General features: G+C 52.7%; 6 protein-coding genes across 6 annotated transcripts; 3 read left to right on the top strand and 3 right to left on the bottom strand.

Annotated features, from left to right (window-relative positions):
- Nucleotides 1-9: 9 nt before the first annotated feature.
- LY79DRAFT_539196 (peptidase S41 family protein) lies at nt 10-3,130 on the bottom strand. Its single transcript, XM_060556796.1, has 5 exons — nt 2,809-3,130; nt 2,359-2,748; nt 1,289-2,304; nt 1,102-1,227; nt 10-1,040 (listed from the first exon to the last, which is right to left on the bottom strand). The coding sequence occupies exons 1-5, from the start codon at nt 2,969-2,971 to the stop codon at nt 126-128; spliced, it is 2,610 nt and encodes an 869-aa protein (XP_060419149.1). The 5' UTR covers nt 2,972-3,130; the 3' UTR covers nt 10-125.
- Nucleotides 3,126-3,761, bottom strand: LY79DRAFT_539194 (uncharacterized protein). The gene has a single exon (XM_060556795.1). It carries the CDS (start codon nt 3,649-3,651, stop codon nt 3,172-3,174), a length of 480 nt encoding a protein of 159 aa, XP_060419148.1. The 5' UTR covers nt 3,652-3,761; the 3' UTR covers nt 3,126-3,171.
- A 432-nt stretch (nt 3,762-4,193) lies between these two features.
- Nucleotides 4,194-6,510, top strand: LY79DRAFT_586993 (uncharacterized protein; the record flags this gene model as incomplete). Its single annotated transcript, XM_060560711.1, has 3 exons — nt 4,194-4,412; nt 4,587-5,176; nt 5,340-6,510. 3 exons carry the CDS (start codon nt 4,194-4,196, stop codon nt 6,508-6,510), a joined length of 1,980 nt encoding a protein of 659 aa, XP_060419147.1.
- A 941-nt stretch (nt 6,511-7,451) lies between these two features.
- Nucleotides 7,452-8,595, top strand: LY79DRAFT_506164 (late sexual development protein; the record flags this gene model as incomplete). Its single annotated transcript, XM_060553693.1, has 2 exons — nt 7,452-7,787; nt 7,849-8,595. 2 exons carry the CDS (start codon nt 7,452-7,454, stop codon nt 8,593-8,595), a joined length of 1,083 nt encoding a protein of 360 aa, XP_060419146.1.
- Nucleotides 8,596-11,968: 3,373 nt separating this feature from the next.
- Nucleotides 11,969-14,122, bottom strand: LY79DRAFT_586991 (uncharacterized protein; the record flags this gene model as incomplete). The annotated part of the gene is made up of 13 exons (XM_060560710.1): nt 11,969-12,004; nt 12,097-12,267; nt 12,340-12,491; nt 12,549-12,673; nt 12,725-12,831; nt 12,899-13,159; nt 13,224-13,329; nt 13,379-13,439; nt 13,501-13,519; nt 13,580-13,678; nt 13,735-13,809; nt 13,866-13,914; nt 13,977-14,122. The coding sequence occupies 13 exons, from the start codon at nt 14,120-14,122 to the stop codon at nt 11,969-11,971; spliced, it is 1,407 nt and encodes a 468-aa protein (XP_060419145.1).
- Nucleotides 14,123-14,599: 477 nt separating this feature from the next.
- Nucleotides 14,600-15,376, top strand: LY79DRAFT_539187 (uncharacterized protein). The gene has a single exon (XM_060556794.1). It carries the CDS (start codon nt 14,869-14,871, stop codon nt 15,280-15,282), a length of 414 nt encoding a protein of 137 aa, XP_060419144.1. The 5' UTR covers nt 14,600-14,868; the 3' UTR covers nt 15,283-15,376.
- Nucleotides 15,377-19,556: the final 4,180 nt, after the last annotated feature.

The raw sequence follows: 19,556 nt of genomic DNA, 5'->3' as shown, positions 1-19,556 counted from the left end.
CGATGAAGGCCGGTGGCAAGCTTCGACCAGATATTATTATTGTATCATTAAATCATTAACGTAAATGACCCCTTCGTTCTACTCGCGGGGCATGAGCGAGCCCCTCGCTTTTGCTGTTGACTTGGCTATACTAGCGGACATCCCAGTTTTGGCGTTCCGACCTTCAGCAAGCAGACCCCTGAGGTAACCTTGCCACTCTTGAAAGTGCTGACAGCATTGCTCTGAGTGATGGTGAAGGTGTCGGTCTTTGTTTCCCCCGAGCTCTTGTTTCGTTTGCAGTATTGGTTCGCGCTCGGGCATTTCGCCTCTCCGAGCTGGCACTGCGGCACACAAGCGGTAACGGTATTCCCTAGATTGCCGTTGGAGCACTTGAGGCGAATACGTTGACAAACACCGCCACCCGGACAGGGCTTGCCGTCGTTGAGGTTGCACAGCGTTGATACAACCTGCTTACTGCTCTGCCCCTGCGCATCAGGCAGCCCGTCTTGATTGTATGGATCAGGGTCAACGGTGTACGTTGTCTCTGCCTCCGGTGCAGGGGCCCGGATGCCCACGGCCCTGGGGGGCGATTTTGGCGTCGTGCCGTCGCGGGGGGTGTATCCAGTCGAGCCCTCGACGCAAAGACTCTCGTCCTCGAACGCCGCACGGGCAGCGTCTCTCCAGAGAGCTGTCATGTTGTAGACGTTATCGAGGGTATAGTAGAGCCGGCAGTCTGCAGCTACGTAGCGGAACTGGAGCGGAGTCTTTGTGTCGTCTTTGCGAAGCTGGTCCCGCAAGTTGAACGCGGCGAAGTTGATGAACATGCCGCTCTCGCGGACAGCGGGCAGACGAGACGCAGCAGTTTCGTTTTTCTCGCTAGCCCAATCGAATTCCTCATCCAACATGTCGCTCGAGTATAGACGGGCGCCGCGGGTGCCGCCTACTGCTTGCATTGGGCCCGGCTTCGGCGCTCCGCCAACGACGATGGTACGGGCTTTGGCTTCGGTCGTGGCCATTTCCACGAAGAGGGCACACGCGGAAGAACAAGACCCATCGGTAAGCTATGTCTTGGGTTAGTCTCCGACCATCAAGATAGATAGCTCTGCGCTTAGGTGGACTCACAATAACTACGTTGCCAGGGCTCCAAGGTGCGGGTTCCCCAACATCGGCATTGTCGATGTATCGACTCATCTGCCAGCCATCGAAAGCCGCCTCGTGGAATGAGGGATTCGCAAGGTCGTAGCGTTCCTACACTTCCGAGTTAGTTCAATGGCCCATCTTACTGAGCATGGGAAATGGGGTTGCGAACCACTCGGGTGAAGTTATCGCCGTTGTACGTCAGCGGCCCCTCGTACTCCTCCCACGAAGAGTAGTTTCTACCCGTATCTGCGTTCAGCCGCGTGGCAATGACCCACTCGTCTGCCACCAGGCTCAACTTCTCGGCAAACTCTTCATCGGTGCCCGTCGGCAGATCCTGCCATGCTCTCGTCGACGCCGAGCCAAGGACGTTCCCCAGCTCGTGGCTGCGCCGCCGGCTCCCGGCGAAAGGCTCGATGCCCGGAAACAATGTCCGCAGAAGGAGGAAAGCAAGGCCGCTAGAGCCGCCGTAGTTCCCCGACAGGTCGATCACGAGGCGGGAGAGGCTTTTGTTTTGCGCGCCCGAAACGAACTCGTTCACGGCGTCGCTGAAGTTGCCAATGTCCGACCCGTACTGGTCGAAATGCGGGATGCTCAGAACCGCGGTCGAGATGTCTTCGTAAAAGTAGCCCGTCACGACGCCGCCGTCGCCGGCGGCATCCAACCGCGCCTGCACTACATCGGGGTTGCTGGGGAAGGCATGCTGACTGTCCTCGAAGAAGCTAGGGCTCCCATCCTCTCCATCCGGGGTGCTTTCAATGACCTCCGAGTCTTCTTGTGCATTACCAGCAAACGCTGGCGGCAGTGGCACTTCGTCATATGAGGCGGGCAGGAGGCCGAGTACAAAGTAATTGTAAAAGTCGCCGCCTGTCGTCAACGGCCCGCTGAACTCGGGGTTGTTATAGATGGCGAGCCAGGAGGTTTCTTCGTCGTCACGGCCTGGGTCTTCGTAGGTGAAGTTGAGGGAGTCGCCCGGGTAGAATGTGGCGCTGCCGGCGAAGATGTTCAGTGCCCCCTGAATGTCTTGTATGGGGCTGCCCATGATTTGATTCCAGTCTGCGTGGGGCTCGAGCATGCCCACCGAGTTAAGAGCAGCAAAACGTGTCAAGAACTCGACTGTCGGCTCGCCGTTGATGTGGGAGATGGCTGAAATCTCGGTACCGTTGTCTCGATGATCGATGACATCGCCTGGTGTGACCATGTCAGTGTCTTGTTTGTCCGCTTGGGTGACGGAAATCTTACTCTCGAAATAGACCTTGGGGGTCTCCTTGCCATCGGTTGATGCTGTGACCAGAGAAAATGGACTGGCGAAGGAGAATGCCGAGAGAATGCCAGAGGAAAGGTCGACATGCGCATCATGCACCGAGTAAACCAGGTACTGCAGGGCAGCCTCGAAATCGTACTGGTTTTTGTAGACGCCAGATGTGACGTTTTGCTTGAGGTTGCTCAGCCCCTCGACAAGGTCGAATGCCGGCTGCTGATATCCCTGCGGAGGATTCTTGAGATATGCCAACGTGCTCTGGAACTGCATCGTGGTGTTGTAGTATTCGATGAATCGGAGGGCGACGGCGTCGTTGAAGGGCACGCTCTTCAAGCAAAGATAGGCGTCGGACGCGTAGAAGATACGATATCCTGTCAAACGCATTGCAATCAGCATGCAAAGTCACAATAGTTCTCGGTCATTCAGCTCACCCTCGTTAACAGCCTCAATGATTTCGCCACAAATGTTTTCCGGACGCGCAGACCCCTCTGACCCATCTTGCCGGCGTGACATGGGCTTCGCACTTCGAGATGGCCGAGCCAGAGCTCCTCCAAGCCACACACACAGCAACAGGGCGGAGTAACCGAGCAACATCGTGTAAGTTTCGAGCAAAAACGAAGGGTAAAGCAACAACGCACAATGACCTTGGAGGCTGCTCTGAGGTCTTCGCCGAGTGGCGAGGCTGGCCTTTTACATCTTAAGCAACACGTCTTCCACTCCACAGCGACTAAGAGAATAAGCAACGACAGGCAGATGCGGTTAATACGGCTTCCAGGATAAGATTAGATTCAGCCTCACTCCCTTGGCAGGCAAGTAATGGCACTAGGCCCATGTTGAGAAGCCTGATGACCAGGATTTCGGGTCCAAATTTTAGGCTGCAGGAATATCGATGTGACCCCAGTTCCCGCATAAGAAGGCCTTGAACTGCACGAATTCATTACTCTCTCGTGAGGCCCCCTTTTTTCCTTGCCGGTCTGGGATACAACATCACTATCTGAGGCAACTCGCTTGAGCCTCTGGTTTCCAGTCTTTCCAGATCTCTTGGAAAAGTTGTCTCTCGTGTGATCGTTTGAATATGCTGTATGAGCCATCCAATACGCAGCGCATTCCAGAGGACAGGGTACATTGATTCCATGGCTTCGGGCCGTTGCCACACTTTGCAAGGACCTGCTTCTAGGGCTGGGAAGCTTATCATGTGGCCACAACATGCCATGTCTAACGACTAGGTACGAGGGCCAGGGCCCAAGACTGAAGGATGCGCGCTTGAGCTGCATGTCAGCACTCTAGCTTACTGTGGCGTTGATTTAGGCGGATGATCGAGGCGATTGATAGGTGAGCAGCCCCTGCAACTGCATGATTCACTCGATGAAAAGCCGCTAAACACTCTGGCAATGTTACTTGGTGTGTCAGTACAAGGCGACCCCTCACAGGATCGCACAGTCTGGCAATATTACGAGGCTCCCGAAAAGGTGAGTTATTTAAAATAGTTCATGCAGCCTTCGTTAGGCAGACGTGAAAGGCCTGCACCGCTGTCCTGCGCCTATGGCGCTAATGAGACCAGGGTGGTGTCAGCTACGACGATAAGTGTAAGGCTCCTCGAGGCCGTTAGGATTGGGTCCAAAGTGGTTGGTGGTATTAGGTATCGTTGCGGCTCATGCCAACCTGAGGTCATCATCAACCGTTTGTTCGATAATCCTGAGCCCGGAAGCGCGCCGTCTGGGTTGAGACTTGAGCCTCTGCGTTGCGTCAGGGCCAAGGTACAGCAGCCGCTGCGTCATCTCGGCTAGCCTTTCTGTTCTCCCGAGCACCTCAAAACATGGACGATGCCAAGGGAGAGGGAGCACGCGTACCCCTGAGAGAGTTATTCAAGAAGCGTTCTGACATGCACTCGGCACTGAGCGAACAGCACGAGCCAGGAGCGGACATTTGGCACCCATTATGGGACTGGGTGCTTGCGAACGACATCTTCCGGAGCTGGCAGCGGAACGACTACACATGGACGCTGCGCTGTGTTGGGGGACCAGGGTCAGGGAAGGTAATTACGCAACTGTTTTCCCCTTCGTCCACCATGTTTGCATGGTGTTGCAGGTGTTTGTATGCTAGTCATACGTAGGCCCTCAAGATCGTCCCATGGGGTTTCGGATGCCAAGACACTGGTTGGCGATGCATCATGCCGGTGAGAGTCATGCACTGATTCGAGATATTTCAGACGACCTTGTCCGCGATGGTAGCCGAATGGCTGAGAAGCCAATACACCGGGAACAAGGACGCCGTGGCCGCGGTATTCGTGCGGGAGCACGTGGTCGCGGCCGGTACCGCATTCGTGGAAGACGTCCTGACGAGTGTGTTCCACCAGCTGTGCATCCGGGGTGCCGAGGAAGACGAGGACGAAGCGCATGTCGCAAAGTATCGACTTTACCTCGACGCTAGGAAGCACGGCCATCGCGACATGTTCCGGATCCAACTCATTCGAGACGCGCTGCTGTCGCGTCTGAGCATGCTCGATCGTGCATTCCTTGTCATTGACGACTTTGACAGGTGCAGTCCGGCAGTCGACTTGTTCCTCGAGAACGAGTTGGCCCTCTTGGCGAGGGGGTCGCAGCTCAAGGTCCTCATCACCTCTCGCGTCTCGTGCCTCAAGACGATGCCGACTTGGCAGTACTGTGACTCGTGCGACGACGAGGAGGTCGCCATGTATCTCTCGGTGTACTGGAGATGCGAGAGCTGCAAGAAGAAAGCAAAGCCGGCTCACATCCTCTGCCAGCGCTGCAGAGACGCGGGCGGGACCTGCATCAACTGGTATGTAAGCGGCAAAGCCAACCAGTCTCTCTCTCTTTTACACGCTTCAATTCTCGCGATTATCCGTTGTAAATCAAAATTTATTTTGTGCGCCTCGTGTCTAGTATTACCTATCAGTCGGGGCTCGAGTCAACAAAGACTAACATGCAAGCCGAATACGAAGCGGAGACGCCGCAGACTTCGTCCAACCTTTCGATCACGTCGAGCTCGAGGTCGATTCAGCTACGCAGCCTGTTGCACGCTTCATCGACTGGGATTTGGAGATGGAGCACGGAGAATTGGGTTTGGGCAGTGAAAACCCCGACAAACCCCCGCCATCCGCGCTTGGCAGACGGCTTCTCGACCCCCGAAACCAAGAGGCCCTCGACAGGTTGCGGGATCGAGTCAGGAGCCAGGCAGAGGGGAACATCAGTCTCGCCCGTCTCCGACTCGACAACGTGCACCAAACTCAATCAATGGGTGCCCTCTTCGCCAGGTCTGATGTGCTGCCGGCCAACATTGTAGACTTCTTCGACGTCGGCATCGGGCGCATCGAGGAGCAGCCGCCGTCCCAGCGAGACCTCGGCCTGAAGGTGATTGCCGCCGTCGCGCATTATGACTATGCTCTAGGCATTGAGTACGAGCATCTCCAAGTCATCGTACGTCGGTCTACCAAGACGCCCGCCCGGGCCCATGCCAAGAGAACCACGTCAACGCCGACGGTATCAACGAGGAGGAGAAGGCCAACAATGCCGGCGTCGGAAACATCACACGTGGCTCACCGCAGCCTCGAGGAGATGCTGCATGCGGCGCGCGGGTTCCTGGTGTTCAGGAACGAGGAGAACCGGCCGCTTGTAGCCTTCTGCGAGTCTTTCCACACCTACGCGCGGGAGCACTACAACGAGTCGCTTGTCTGGGCGCACGCGCAGCTCGACTTTGGGGGCGAGAAGGGCTGTGCCGCGTCCGGCAACAGGGTGATGAGGCGGTCGCGGACGGGCGTCGTGCATGGTGTGGAGAAGAGGGACCAAGCGGCAGCGCAAAGATCTTTCCTGCAGGAACACAAAGGCCGTATAGCCGGAGGCGACTGCAGGAATCGCACCGATGGGAGGATCGGGGAGAGCATCGCTGCTTCGAGTGGACGCATTGTTCCCGATACGGTGGCTGCTGGCTCTGCCTCTGCTCTCCAGACTCAGGACGATGGCGCGGCAGCGCATAGGCAGACCCCGATATCGTCCATACCGGCAATGGCTGGTGCTTCTGCCGGTGCTAATAGTGGGCGGAAACCAGTCCGGATCGCCGACTTTGAACGTGATCTAAGCTTCAAGTTGCAGAGGAGAGGCACAAGCTGGGCCTAGTGTGGATTCTATGCGGAGAAGCGGGTCGACTCTATACGGGAAACTGGAAACTTGCAAGGATGCTCGCGACGTTGAAATGTTTCTTGATTCGGGCCTGAAAAGGAGAAAGAAACATTCCCTTCGAGACAACACGTTTGGCTCTTGGAGACATACACATACATCTCCAGGGGGGTTAGCCGTTAAAGACAGCGCCTGGAAATAAGCTTGAGCATGTGTCAGGTTCAGTTGGACGGAACCCAACGACGCATGCCGACGGCCCGAATGGCTGGCAGACAGACGGATCTTGGTTGCATTCTTGACCTGACAAAACGTTTTGGCGCTCTTGTAGGCCCTGGTGTCTGTCTCCCTGCCGTTGCTTCAACGTCCTGGTAGATGGTCCGGGGAACCCGGAGCACCATTCTGTCCGTTCCAGAGATCGTCATCTAGCCCAACCCCTGCAACGTGGCAGTTTGAGCAAGTGGTGCCCTTTTCTTCCGAAACCAGCCCTACCTGTGGGCAGCTCTGTCGGCCCAGGACCATTCCGTAGGACGCTTGGGTGCACATAATCTGATGTGCCTGTGTCCTGTTGTCATTGTGCCTCTATGCAGTTAGTGTGTATGTGTGTGTGTATGTGTGTGTGTGTGTGTGTTGGTGTGTGTATGTTTAAGCGTATGCGTTTTTTTCCCACCCTCCGCCCCCTTCCCCCGAGAAAGTCGTGAGTCCACGTGCGCCAAAGGAGAAACCGGTTTCAAGAGGGCGTATCGAAACCACGCTTCGAGAGTATAATACTCCGTCCCGGCCACCCCTCCGTACTATGTTTCCTCTAGATATTGCTGTGCCACGTCGAGCTCCCCAAGTTGCATCTTTTCCTTGTACCTACTTCACTTCGGTTGTGTAAATTGAACTAGATTATTCGGCACCGTATATCACATCACAACGCTCGCCCATTCACAGGAGGAGACATGCAACTCACAGATACTTTGACGGCCGCCGTGGCGCTGCTTGCAGGCCTTTCGGCAGCGGCACCACTCGAGCGTCGAGCCTATTCCGCCCTTCTCCCAACCAGCCCGGAGGATATCAGGAAGGTCCAGTTAGTCGCCCGTGGTTCTCTACCAAACTCGGCGCCGCCGGCAAAGCTGGAGCAGAGCAGTTTGACAGCGTTTCAACTCATTCAGTTCAACGAGCAATTTGAGGTCGCCTTTTTCTCCTCCATGCTTGAAAACGTCACTAATGGAGGAAATGGTTGGAACGCTCCGAACAAGGAAAAGCTGGTAGAAGCGCTCAAAGTCGTGGTTGCTGTGAGTGATCTTTACTGCACATCTTATTGGGTGTCCGCATCGATGCTGACTGCTGCCGTAGCAAGAAAAGCTCCATGCGCTCGACGCCAAAGGCGTCCTCGATCACTTCAAGGCCTTCTCGCCCCCGCCCTGCCAGTACCAGTTCCCGACGGACAGCTTGAAGGACGCCGTCGCGCTTGCCGAAACCTTCACATCCGTCGTCCTGGGCACCCTTCAGGATGCCAACCAGCTGCTAGCAAAGAACGGGGACGCTGGTCCCGTCCGGGCCGTGAGCGCAGTCATCGGCCAGGAAGGCGAGCAGAACGGCTTCTACCGCAGCTATTTGTCACGCCCACCGTCGTCACAGCCGTTCCTCACGACTTCGATCGCTCCATTCGCCTACTCCGCGCTGCAAGCCTTTGTCGTCAAGGACTCGTGTCCGTTCAAGCTGACAGACATCGACATTCCCATCTTCGCCCCGTTGGTGGTCAAGCAGATGGAGGATGCTGGGGAGGTCCGGGCCATGAACCAGAGACTCGGCTTTTCGGTCGACCTGAGGCAGCTCATCACGGCCGGCAGATTCCTGGGAAAGGACAACGCACCCCTTTTCGTCACATATCTGAGCGGACTCAACGTGCCACTCAGCGTTCCCATTCAAAACGCGCAGTGGGAAGGGTCTAAAATCACGTTCAATGCCGATTTCCCCTTTGAGCAGAACAGCATGTTCGGCCTGTCGATTGCGGCTCTTACTTATGAGAGTAACTACGCCAGCGCTGGTGACGTTGCGAAATCAACGTTGGCAGGCCCTGGGTTGATTCAAGTCAACTGAGGTGAGATGGACCTGACGGGGTGGAACGGTGGCATGTGGGCAAGCGTAATTGTAGAAGACTTGGAAGATATCCCGGGACGGGGCGTTTTGGTGTTTCATGCATAGACCAACTTCGACTTTCCAGTGTCGATAATTCATTTTGATTCATTGTACACTCTCCATCCTTCTGTCTGAATGTTGACCTCGGTGTAAGCCTCATGTGAGCCGTGTTACTGCCGAGCAGAATGTGGCAGAGGCCTCGTCCCGAGTAGAAAGATGGAGGGAATTCGGCTTCTCCTTGTAAGTTGATTGCAACTGCTTCACGAACCCCATCCAGATACTCCTGGTACACGACCTGCAACCCTCAATTCTAAGCCAAGGTGGACCAGGACCAGGTTGGAGCAAGTAATTTTCCGACTCGGCCCCCATTAAATGTTAGTATCAACCCATTCTATGATGAGTTCTCGAAAACGGAGCAGCTGGAAACCCCACCTGCTGGTCTATGATGTCGCTGTGAGGTGTGCAGGAACACCAGACGATATGCCTCGTAGCTTCAGCACCGCCACTCGATCGATTCTCAGCCTAAATAGGAAATCAGCCGCGATTTTCATGGGACTCGCCTATTGGCGCCCAAGATCAGCAAAGTTACTCTTTACGTCTCAAGGTTCACTTCCATGCCGCTGTTCCATGGTGCATGCACGCCAACATTCAATCTACCGGTACTCGAATATGATCAGCTATATGATCAGCGATATGCATGTGGCCTAGGCCAACCCAAAACTGCGAAGAATTTCAAAAGGTCCCCCGAACCTGCGAGTAAAACTCCAGCCCCGCAACAGCATCGAGAGACTGGTGCAAATGTGAGAAGGGGAGGTGATTCCCGTCTTACAGTTTCCGCCTCGTCAGAAAACATGGCCTCGGCGCACAGAGGTCCCCTGTCACACAAGCTGTCTCAGAACGTGGTATTGGCACATCGGATTGAACAGTTCCAATTGACAGTTCGGACGCCGACTTCAGTGCGTCAGGAAGAGTCGCGCAAAGAGATGGCCTGGCGAGTCCTGCCAACAAGCCTAGCTAGCACAGGGGGAGGCCGGCAGCCATCGTTACCGAGCGAAAACGAACAGGAATCTCCCCGGAAGCGTGATCGGCAGCTGAAAACCTTGGTTTGACAATCGTTTTGATGAGGGCAGTTTGAGATCTAAACGTTATCCGTCAGGAGATTGCGGCGTTTTGTTCCTTTCTGCCAATCTCAGTTGGCTTATAGGCAGAATGCGGGGTGAAGTTTGGTGGGAATGGCCCAGCATAGCCTCAGTGAGCAGCCGTGAAGAGTTTTCGGGTTGATCTCAGATCATGGCAAGCTCCGTGTCCCATGTACTTGCCGACTATGTGGAAGCAAATGTCTTCCTCCAATGAGGAATATGCCGATATCTCATCCGGAAACACAAGGTTCACGTCAAATAGGTCCAGGCGGTCTCTCAAGTAAGCGCCATGGGTACAATGATTCATAGCCATGCCCAGGGTCGAATAACTTTACCTGGTATGAAAGTTGACCTAGGTAGGTTTCCGGCACAGTAGAAGACTTGGCAATAAGCTTATCAAGAAGCCGAGAAACTCAATGGCTTTCTTCAAGGTTGAGACCTCGTAGTCCGACGGTTGTTTCAAGGGGTTAGCAGGAGAGCCGGGCCAACAGTTGGTTTGTTTTTGCGTTTTGCTGTTCAAGTGATCCCAGGCTGGTCAGGAACAATGAGCCACAGAGTACGGTTGGGTACATTTGGTCTCGATGAGGGTAAAAGTGAACACAACAGCGCGGCCTAACTCTGTTTCAGCTTTCCTCCGGTAATTCTTTGATGACCAGCAAGCTTTCGGCTTTACCTTTTCTTTTCGCGGGCGATGGAAACGCGTACATGTAACAGTAGTCCGAAGCGGTCATCGAGCCAGACCCTACAACCTGATGGATGTAGGTCATCACTTCGCCAATCGACGTTTGATACTACTCTGTTCAATCCTCGTAATCTACATATCAGGACTGGGAAATAACAGCAGCCGGATATCGCTTTCGAGTAGCCTTCTGATAGTTACCCTCGCTGTCAGCCTTGGCTTTGGATCAGCAAAGATCGCGCTCGTAATGTGTCAAAGTACTTTTTATAGCGTAAGTAATGTAACCATTGATTCTTATATGAAATGCTATCAGGCATATTGTCAGCTTACTATCTTTTACTTTGACCTTTTTTTTTGTTCTCTTCTTCGGAAAGTAAATATGTACCTATTTTGACTTTCGGATATTCTTCTCAAATATTAATTAAATAGTGGTACTTTGGTTTATTTTCAGTGTATTGCGTATAGGTGGCCTTCCCGACCGAGTAGTACCTAGACACCTGCTGGCAAGGGTGAAGTCTCCAGACTCCCGAGCTCCGAAGTTAGCGGAATGGACTCACTTGGTGACGCTGACAGTCAGTTATTTCACGCCTCATTGACCATGCCTTACTATCCCTTCTCGAAGGATAGCGCTTTAGTTTGCCAAATGGTATTCTCAAGGTTAAATGACTAATGTCTAATAGTCAAACATCAACGGCCTGCACCAGGACGATGCGTTATTTTCCCGTTATAAATATCTCCGCCACTCTGGTAAACGTCGACCAGCTAGTGGCCGCTGCATCTTACACATCGTTCCAAAGCCTCAAAGTCTCAAGATTGATGGTCAAATCAATTACACTTTCGATGACAAATTATTAGACCATGGTCTGGTATAGAAAGTTACAGTTCGAGGAAGACTACATTCCAGCCCGAACGAACGGTACGAGGTAATCCATACAAAGACACTCAATGTTTCACCTCTCTTTTCTGTTTCGTGTCTTGCAGTATTGGATCTGCTATGTTGAAAGGTTCGTGATTGTCCCGCAGCAGCCCATCGTTATTCTGATCAGTCAGGTCACGTTTCAAGATAACGAAAGCAGAACCCTGGTAGCTTTTGCAATTCATCGGAACCATTCATTCGAAACGTCACACACATCCAGATTAAAATGCAGTCCTCGGACTGACAGTTCAGATCTTTTCAACTCATTTTGACTACCAACGGAGGGTATCGGCTCAGCCACGGATAGAAGAGCAGACCTCTGTTGGGTGTGTGTAGCCGGTATTAAATTAGCATTCGGGTAAAGTAATACACATGCTTCCGAAGCCAGCGTGGTATGTGTCATCCTCGACCCGTTCAATACATTATACATTCAGTTAGTCCTCTAGTCTGGAGCAAAGTGTATGCTACCTTGGACCTCCATATTCCATGCCTATTTTGAGTGTTTTGACATTCATGTTGATCATAACTAACGTAAGAGGACATCAAAGGCCCCTCGCGGGGCAGTCATTACATAGAAGTTAATGTCGAGAGCGGTTTTTCTCAACCACTTCTCTCGTCATACACCACGCCAGACAACTGTCGATTGTTCTGTTAGTACATCGAACTTCTTTAGGCGAGGATTGTTCTCGTATTCCTCAAGCAGAGGAGACAAGAATGATAGAGCGTACCAAGAACGGGCCTAGATACGGGAGGGGAACACCCGCATAGATGCCCCAGTATGGGGGAGTACCCCATCCTTTTTGGCTCGGGCAATTCTTGAACTGTGGTGGACTGCGGTGCAGCCACATCATCTCATACGGGTTGTAATCGAAGTCAAACTCGCAAACCGGTAGATTAGACTATGTGTATGCCGTGTTAGTTGCGCGGTTTCCGCGAAGCTGGTGAGCCACAGAGTCGACAACAACACTTACAACGCAGCTCAGAGAAAGGTTGTTTACGTCAAAAGCTTCGGAGCCATTTTTCCCTTGGCATGACTGCGCGTCAATGTAGAGTTCACTCGGGGTAGTCCAGTTCTTCTTGAAGGCCACGTCAAGAATGTCTTTCATACGATCCATGCCGATGTCTTTGTCATACGGTCAGCCTAATTATCAATGGCCTGGATGCACGGTACATATCATACCGTTGGCTCTGGCAAGCCCATACGAGTCTTTTCCGTCGTACCAAACCGGCCCACAAGTGCCGTATTCGTCAAGTTTGGAACAGTCATATTGATCGATGGGAATCTTCCGCGGGTCAACGCCGGGGCTGCAGTCTTGTTAGCTAGTGACAATGGGTTTAGAGGCGGCTCGAACCAACTTCTTCACGGCGAAGTAATCGTCTTGTGCAAGCGCTTGGTTGAGGGTCCACTTCAAAAGGTTATGGTACATGAAGTCCGTGTTCTTTGGGAGGTTGTTGCTGAGTTGCTGGCAACCAGTCGTTAGTATCATCGCGTTGAATCAATGCCGTGGACTTTAATCATTATCCACTCACCTGGCTAAACGCGCCGTTTGAAGTGAGCTCGTAGAATAAGGTGAAGTCTGTTTGTATCTTTGTCAATGCCTCGCCAACTCGCTTCTGGTATTCATTAACGTTGTCTGACAAGGCAGCAGAAAGTTGCTCCCAAGAGACTTGGTACACCATGGTGACTGGAAACAAGGCATTGTAAACACCAGCCGTGTTGCCAAGAGTGCCCGTCAGAGACGCAAACATTATGCTTGCTCCGATAGAGCTACCGAGAAGAGGACCTAAAGCCTGTCATGCCCACGTGCGTCAGAGTCTCAACCATCGAGTTCTGTATGCTCCGGTCCGTACTCACCGCAAACTGGGCTAGCGTAGAACCAAAGATGGGAGCAAAGAGTGGAGTTTTCGGGTTCTCCTTCGTCGGCGGTGCGACAACTTTGACAATTTCGGCAACCGCTCCGCTGTTTAGATACATTAGATGATGTGTAGAACACTTAAGGAGTTACATACATGGCTGATGCCTGGCCCTGTAGAAGAGCTTGGTGGTAGTTGGTGAAAAAGAGGTTGATGGCTTGAGCGCCAGAAAGATCAGCGACGTGCCCAAAAAACGGGGCATATTAGAATTGCCTAACCGTAAATATTCCAAATAACCTTTAGAAAAATAAGTGGTTAGTAGCTACTGAGGACAAGTGATCCGCGAGTCCTGCTTACGTAGAATTCTTGATAAGAAGCGTACTCATCCGCACGTCCGCTGGGGGGCGGAGTGCACCCGTTGAGAGAAACGAAGTCGCAATTCCATGTGATTAGCCCCTGTGTCCAGGTAGGTTAGTTAGAGAAACTGGTAGTACTGCTGGGAAGTTGCATACCGCCGTATCCAGATAGCATCGGGCGAAGCCCTTATTTTTCGAATTGCACCTCGCGGAATTTGCGGACCACCAATCCTAAACCGGTTTGTTACGGAGAGGTGCTTTAGAGGATGAGATAAGTCCGTACGTACGTTGAGATGCTTGTTCATCTCGAGAGTCTCCCAGCAGCCCGGCTGGATCCTGTTGGTCGCACATCGAGTTAGCAGGCCGTCGTTCGAGAGAGATGGAGGGCGCTGCCGTACCCATCCTGAGAGAACGGAGAGCATTGTTCGTAGGTGGTGTTTGCGTTTCGTGCCTCCAAAGCCTCGCCCGCTCGACGGGATTCTAAGACCACTGGCGACGCTCCGACCGCCGAAGCAAAAAGTGTGACAAGGCTCAGGAGGAGCATCGTGACCGCACAAACGATATTAGCTGCATACCAAACGCGCGAAAGACATTCCGGACAACTAGCTTGCAAATCATCGGCGGCGAAAGCAGAAAGAATCTAGAATATAGCTACGTATGGGGAATCGCGCGAGCCACATCTTGCCAGTTGCCAATGGTCCCAACGAGGAGGATGTTCGCATGACACGAGTCTGTAGGCAAGGCCACCATTGTGGGGGGCACCGGGGTCTCCGCAGACTACGGCCGTCGTGACCCAGTTTTCAGGGACAAGGTCTTGACGCAACGTCGTTCTGCAAGTTTGATCCTTGTTCAGCGTCTAAGTTGACAGAAAGCATGAATCAGTGCTGGGGGCGGCGGGTGGGGATCGGCAAAGGATTTCCAAAGTTGGGAATGACAGTGTGCTTAGGGCAAGTTATATACCAAATGAGCCTGGAAATGACATTAGAGGCCTCGCGTGACCATGGTAGGCGCCGTCCGATTGGGTCGATTCCTGTTTCTTTTACGTTCTCTTATGACCCTGGTTTTGCTTTATCAGAAGGGTTCTAAGTTAAGCTCACTCTCTTAGCCCTCGTGGAGGTCTCATCTCCTCGGAGCGGCTCGTCCAGTCCTTGCTTCGTGCAAATACCAATCCAGCCGGTACGTATGTATGTTGCAAACTGCAGCATATTATACGAATGATCACTCCTTACCACACCAAACATCACCACTGGACCTTCCGAAGAGTTTGTTGCCCGGTTCAACCATCACACCATGCGATCGGCACTTTTCATTCGTATTTTCACATGTTCGGCCTTCATCGCCTCTGCGGTAGCTGAAAGCTGTTGCTGGGGCGTCATGTGGGCTGATAGCTGGCTTGATCTCAAATGGGACGAACCCGCGGGAGTCGTGAGATGCGGACTCAGCGGCACATTTCCACCAGGCACAAACTGCACCGTCGAAAACTCGAAAGATGCAAACGGCAACATCCAAGCCGTCACAAACCTCACTTTCGGCAGTAACACCCAGCCATTCCAGTTCCGCATCGGCATCGACCCCTCGAGCTGCGATCCTTTACCCAATGACAAAGTTGTGACTGGCTGGGAGGGATGGGGAGCGTACCTGTTCAAAGACTTCCTGATCATGTCCCAGAAAATGGAGTTCTGCAATCGGGATATTCCTGCTTAGCCTCAGAAGGCGGGCGCCTACTGGTAGGGGCTTCTTCGTATGTTATTCAAGCTGTGTCCTAACAATGTGCAGGGTAATATGTCGTCTCCAATCTATGAGCCAGCAGAATAGCAAAAATGATGCAAGATTGATGGAGAAGAGTAAGGGATTGTCATCTGGGTAGTTAGTCGATTTCAGCGCCATGCAGACATATGCACACACAAACAAAACAAAAAGTCTTGATATTACTCAGTCTACGCATTTTTCGTTGGTATTTCGCACATCCTTATCAAGCGGCATCCACAAGCTATGTGTGCACTCTTGTATAACGGATCAAGACATACTTGAAGTGTATCCGTATGTCAAAAATCATGTCGGAACCCCGGGGAGGGGGGTGACGCCGGCAATGGCGTCGGCAATGGCGCCGGCAGTGGCGCCGGCAGTGGCGCCGGCCGGTTCTGGTCAACTTATAGCTACGGGGCACAAAAGAGTCCTCGCCAAGGTTCCATAGGGAAAGACGGAAGGCAGATTGAAACAATAGCCACTGACCCTACGTCGACTCAGTTGCTCTGTATAATCGCGCAGCCTCTGGCAAGCCCAGCCGACTTGCCTACCTAGAGCGGGTCAATAGACCTTGGGCTTTCCTACGGTATCTATTTCCATTCGTTTGCTTGATCAACTCCCTGGCATGCTGTCAACCACTCCACGTGCCCACGTCACCGGGGAACCATGTCCCCATGTCCAGTCTTTCTCACTTCCCTGAGAGATTTATGGCAGGCTGTTACGTAAAGTCTTCCAAGACTAGCCGTGCGCAACAGCGCTGCCACGTTGGCTGATGATGCTTGGTATTGACGAAGCGAACGTGAGGGGCCAAAACGTTTACACATCGAGACAAACTGCGGAGTAGGCCAGACCCTCGGGCCTCTAAACAAACAGGTTGGGTGGTCGTGCCGGGTCTTGTGACTCGGCAGCTGTAATTTGTCCCAACATATTCGTAACTCTCTTAATGACAATGACAGCCACTAATTAACGATCCCCAGTTTCTGACCGCTCCAGACGAACGAGAAGCAGCCGCGTTGACTCGCGCGGTTCCAGCTTTGCCGGCGGCCTGGTCCAGCCACCCTTCCCCTCGGTTCTCTCTCGAATGAGAGCTGGCCAACTTGGACGGAAGTATCCGCTGCACCCCGCGGTCATCCATTCTGGTAGTATCATAAGGCCAGGGTGGATATTAATATTGGATGGCATGGGGAATCTCCAGAGAAATTTTCAAGGCGCAGCAGCCATCACCCCTGCAGTTGCGTGCTTTGCGTTTTGTCAACGTGATCACTATCCCACGTCAAGGGATCCCCCATTCCTGAACCCCGCGTTTAACCCCATTCCAAGTGCAATTAAACTCGGCTAAGGCCCGGGCAGGGTTCGAACATGCAGACGTAAAGGACAAAAGGAGTCCCCTTTCTCCAGGAGTCCAAGCTTCCAACTTGACGCCCCGGAGCTTCTTCACTCTCGTCCTTCAAGCATCTCTTCCAACGTCACATTTGGTCCCATCGTCGATCAGATGATGCTCAACTTTCTGTGTCTCTGCCTTTCGTGGGCACTGCTTTTCTTTCCGGTGTAGGCATAACGTCCACCTATCCGTCGATGAAGTTTCGCGTCTAACAGGAACAGGGCGTCTGCGAATGTGCACGGGAAGTGCTACTGTAAACTGAACAACGTCTCGAACAAGTGCCTCACAGCAAAGGCATGCGACATCTACCGGACACAAAAACCAATATTTGAAGGGGATCCGGCAAAGGTCAACATCACAGTGCTGTATGGGCATGTAAGCAAGCCCCTCGCTTCCATATGTCGGATTGCTTTTTTTCTTTTTTCTTTCTCGGAATCCCATGCTCACACCAAGATGCAGGTTTGTGCGGCAATCGCGCCGGATGAGAATGGCCGTGCGAGGTATATAGGTGCGCTTGGTGGCAATGAGTTCGAGCAAGCTTGTTTTGAAGCTCAGAGCTCAGGTGCTTGCGCAGATAGTGGCGGGAGTGTACAATCAATTTGCCAATGAATCCGGGACCCTTTTCGCTCAAAGTGGTGATATGTTGACAAAGCCATGCCGTAACATCATAACATTGCTCGACAGGATGGAATGATACACCGTGAATTCCTGAGTCGTGACAATTGGAATGATCCTCCAGTTGAACAGAACAGGACAGAACACCAATCGACGACTATGGCAGCGAGAGAAGATGAGTCCTTTCATTCACGATAACCACCACCAGTTGCTTTGCGCCAGTTAACCCAGCTAGCATGTACGACGATGTGCCTGCGAGAAAAACACCTTACGCCTCACTGTCGTGAAGCTGGGATAGCGTTGTGTGGCCAGAACCAGCTGTAAACGCCAGGTGCGGCTTGCCAGACGACCAGACCACTTCGTATGGTATTTCTACTCGGCATCGTCTTGTTCAATTGTTCTAGATAGTACAACTAATTCTACACTCTCCTTAACAGACGCTGCGGCTCATCACACCCATCCATCTATACGCAAATTATATTTTCGATGAAATAGTCAATGCTCAGCGATGTGGGATGATCCGTCCGGCGCTGGATCAGAGTTTGTTTCTTCCGATGATAATCATGATAATAATAGTATGAATCTCTCGGCCCGTCGTCTTCCATCTTGGCCATAGAATAACCCGAGTCTTTGAGACGAACTACTGGAGGGATAAGGTTATTATGCTGCGGGGTCAGAGGCGGCAAGAGTCGCAGAAAAGCCAAGTTTTCCCGCGTTTCCAAGGATATTCTAGAAAAAGAGCTTTGATTCCGTCAGATAGGGCATAGGATATTCTAACACTGTGATTTCCCCCTTGAACTTTGGAGAAATTCTGAGGAGACACTAATGTCTATTACGACGCAGCATGTCCTCGAATATCTGCGAAAGTCTTACCTGACAGGATATTAACCCGCTTCTCACGGCAAGATTCCTCGGCAGGGGTCATTACTATTATAAGACCGAGGAGTACGAAAGCTATAATTAGCCACATTAATTAATCACTCGCACACCATCACATGCATATGCTCAAAGAAACAGGATTCATTCCGATTGTTATTCTATTCTTGAATTGTAGACATCTGGCATGTACGCAAACCACACCCCTCCACTTTTACCGTCCTGGCATCTTGATCCAAGAGTACGGAAACCAAGATTCTTGGAGTAATCAGCTACTACTTGTCTTTTGCGAGCATGACTTATCAACTAGGCCTGGTATACGAGGACGCCTTGGAGAGTATTTATCCATCCCGGCCTATTCCACCGGCTTCTACCGTTGCTGCTGCTGCTGCTGCTGCTGCTGCGCGTCAGTGTCCGCGCATCTGCGGTCCAGCAGCACAATGGCGTGGCAATCTTCGAACTGGCCTCAGCTGCGGGCGCGTCAGTGACGAAGGCGAGCGAAGTGGATTCCGTCCGCCTTGGAGGTTAAGCAGTCGCCGTTGCCGTACGGTACAGCCTGCATTCTGCCCTGGCCGCGATAGAAAGAGCCAGATGTCGGAACATACATGAAGATGCCGCCTCGTCCAGCAAAGGCACCGACAACGTGCGCGAATGGGCAGCATCCGCGGTCGACGCAGGAAGATAGAACCATGTGCCGTTGGAACCCCAAGGATAACTCTGTCGTTTGCGGAATCGAACCGTATTGGCTGTGAGCCAGAGAACTTGATCGGAATCCTCCAGGAGTCCACTCGCTTCCAGGAAAGGTCAGATCTATGGCGACCCGGGAGCTCTTGTTGGCCACGCACGGCGGCACAGGCCTCGGGGTATATCGTATCAGGTAGACCCCCAAGCATCACCGGGACCCCGAGCAGTCGGCCGATGCCCTCTTCAGAGCACATCAACTGCCGTTGCGTCCCAGATCGCTGCTGGAACAATCGGGGGTTTGTCGCACAGAAGGCGGGCGTACTCCTTGAGCGAAGGGGAAGCTGACCCCTTTGACGGCCTCCCCCTAAATCCGACTCCGCACTACAAGGCGTGCTTCTAGCTTCCATTAGAGTCAATGATCCCACCGGTCGGTCTCAATCTCGGGATCGCATACACTACATGTGGCAAAGGTCGGCTGTCGCTTACGTTGCGACGGCTTTTCCAACATCGGCGGCACGGGCATAAATACTCTCATGAAGTCACCTCATCTTTTTGTCACAGTAGACGCCCCTGGCATTGTTCCATTTGCAGACGCTGCGGCTCAAATCGAGGCCGGAATGCATGTTGCTATTGTATGAAGAATACTACTCTCATCATAAGCTCCTTCAAGCCCTCT

This window comes from Colletotrichum navitas (genome assembly GCF_030913465.1).
Source record: "Colletotrichum navitas strain CBS 125086 chromosome Unknown LY79scaffold_5, whole genome shotgun sequence".
NCBI lineage: Eukaryota > Fungi > Ascomycota > Sordariomycetes > Glomerellales > Glomerellaceae > Colletotrichum > Colletotrichum navitas.
The sequence above is the reverse complement of the archived record's forward strand: the minus strand, read 5'-3'. Positions and strand labels throughout refer to the sequence as shown.

Bases quoted from the DNA above. Each gene is read 5' to 3' on its own strand.
- LY79DRAFT_539196 (XM_060556796.1), bottom strand. From the start codon at position 2,971: ATGTTGCTCGGTTACTCCGCCCTGTTGCTGTGTGTGTGGCTTGGAGGA. The intron at 2,749-2,808 runs GTGAGCTGAATG...TGCGTTTGACAG, and splicing joins CATTGAGGCTGTTAACGAGG to GATATCGTATCTTCTACGCG. The intron at 2,305-2,358 runs GTAAGATTTCCG...TGGTCACACCAG, and splicing joins CCCCAAGGTCTATTTCGAGA to GCGATGTCATCGATCATCGA.
- LY79DRAFT_539194 (XM_060556795.1), bottom strand. From the start codon at position 3,651: ATGCAGCTCAAGCGCGCATCCTTCAGTCTTGGGCCCTGGCCCTCGTAC.
- LY79DRAFT_539187 (XM_060556794.1), top strand. From the start codon at position 14,869: ATGCGATCGGCACTTTTCATTCGTATTTTCACATGTTCGGCCTTCATC.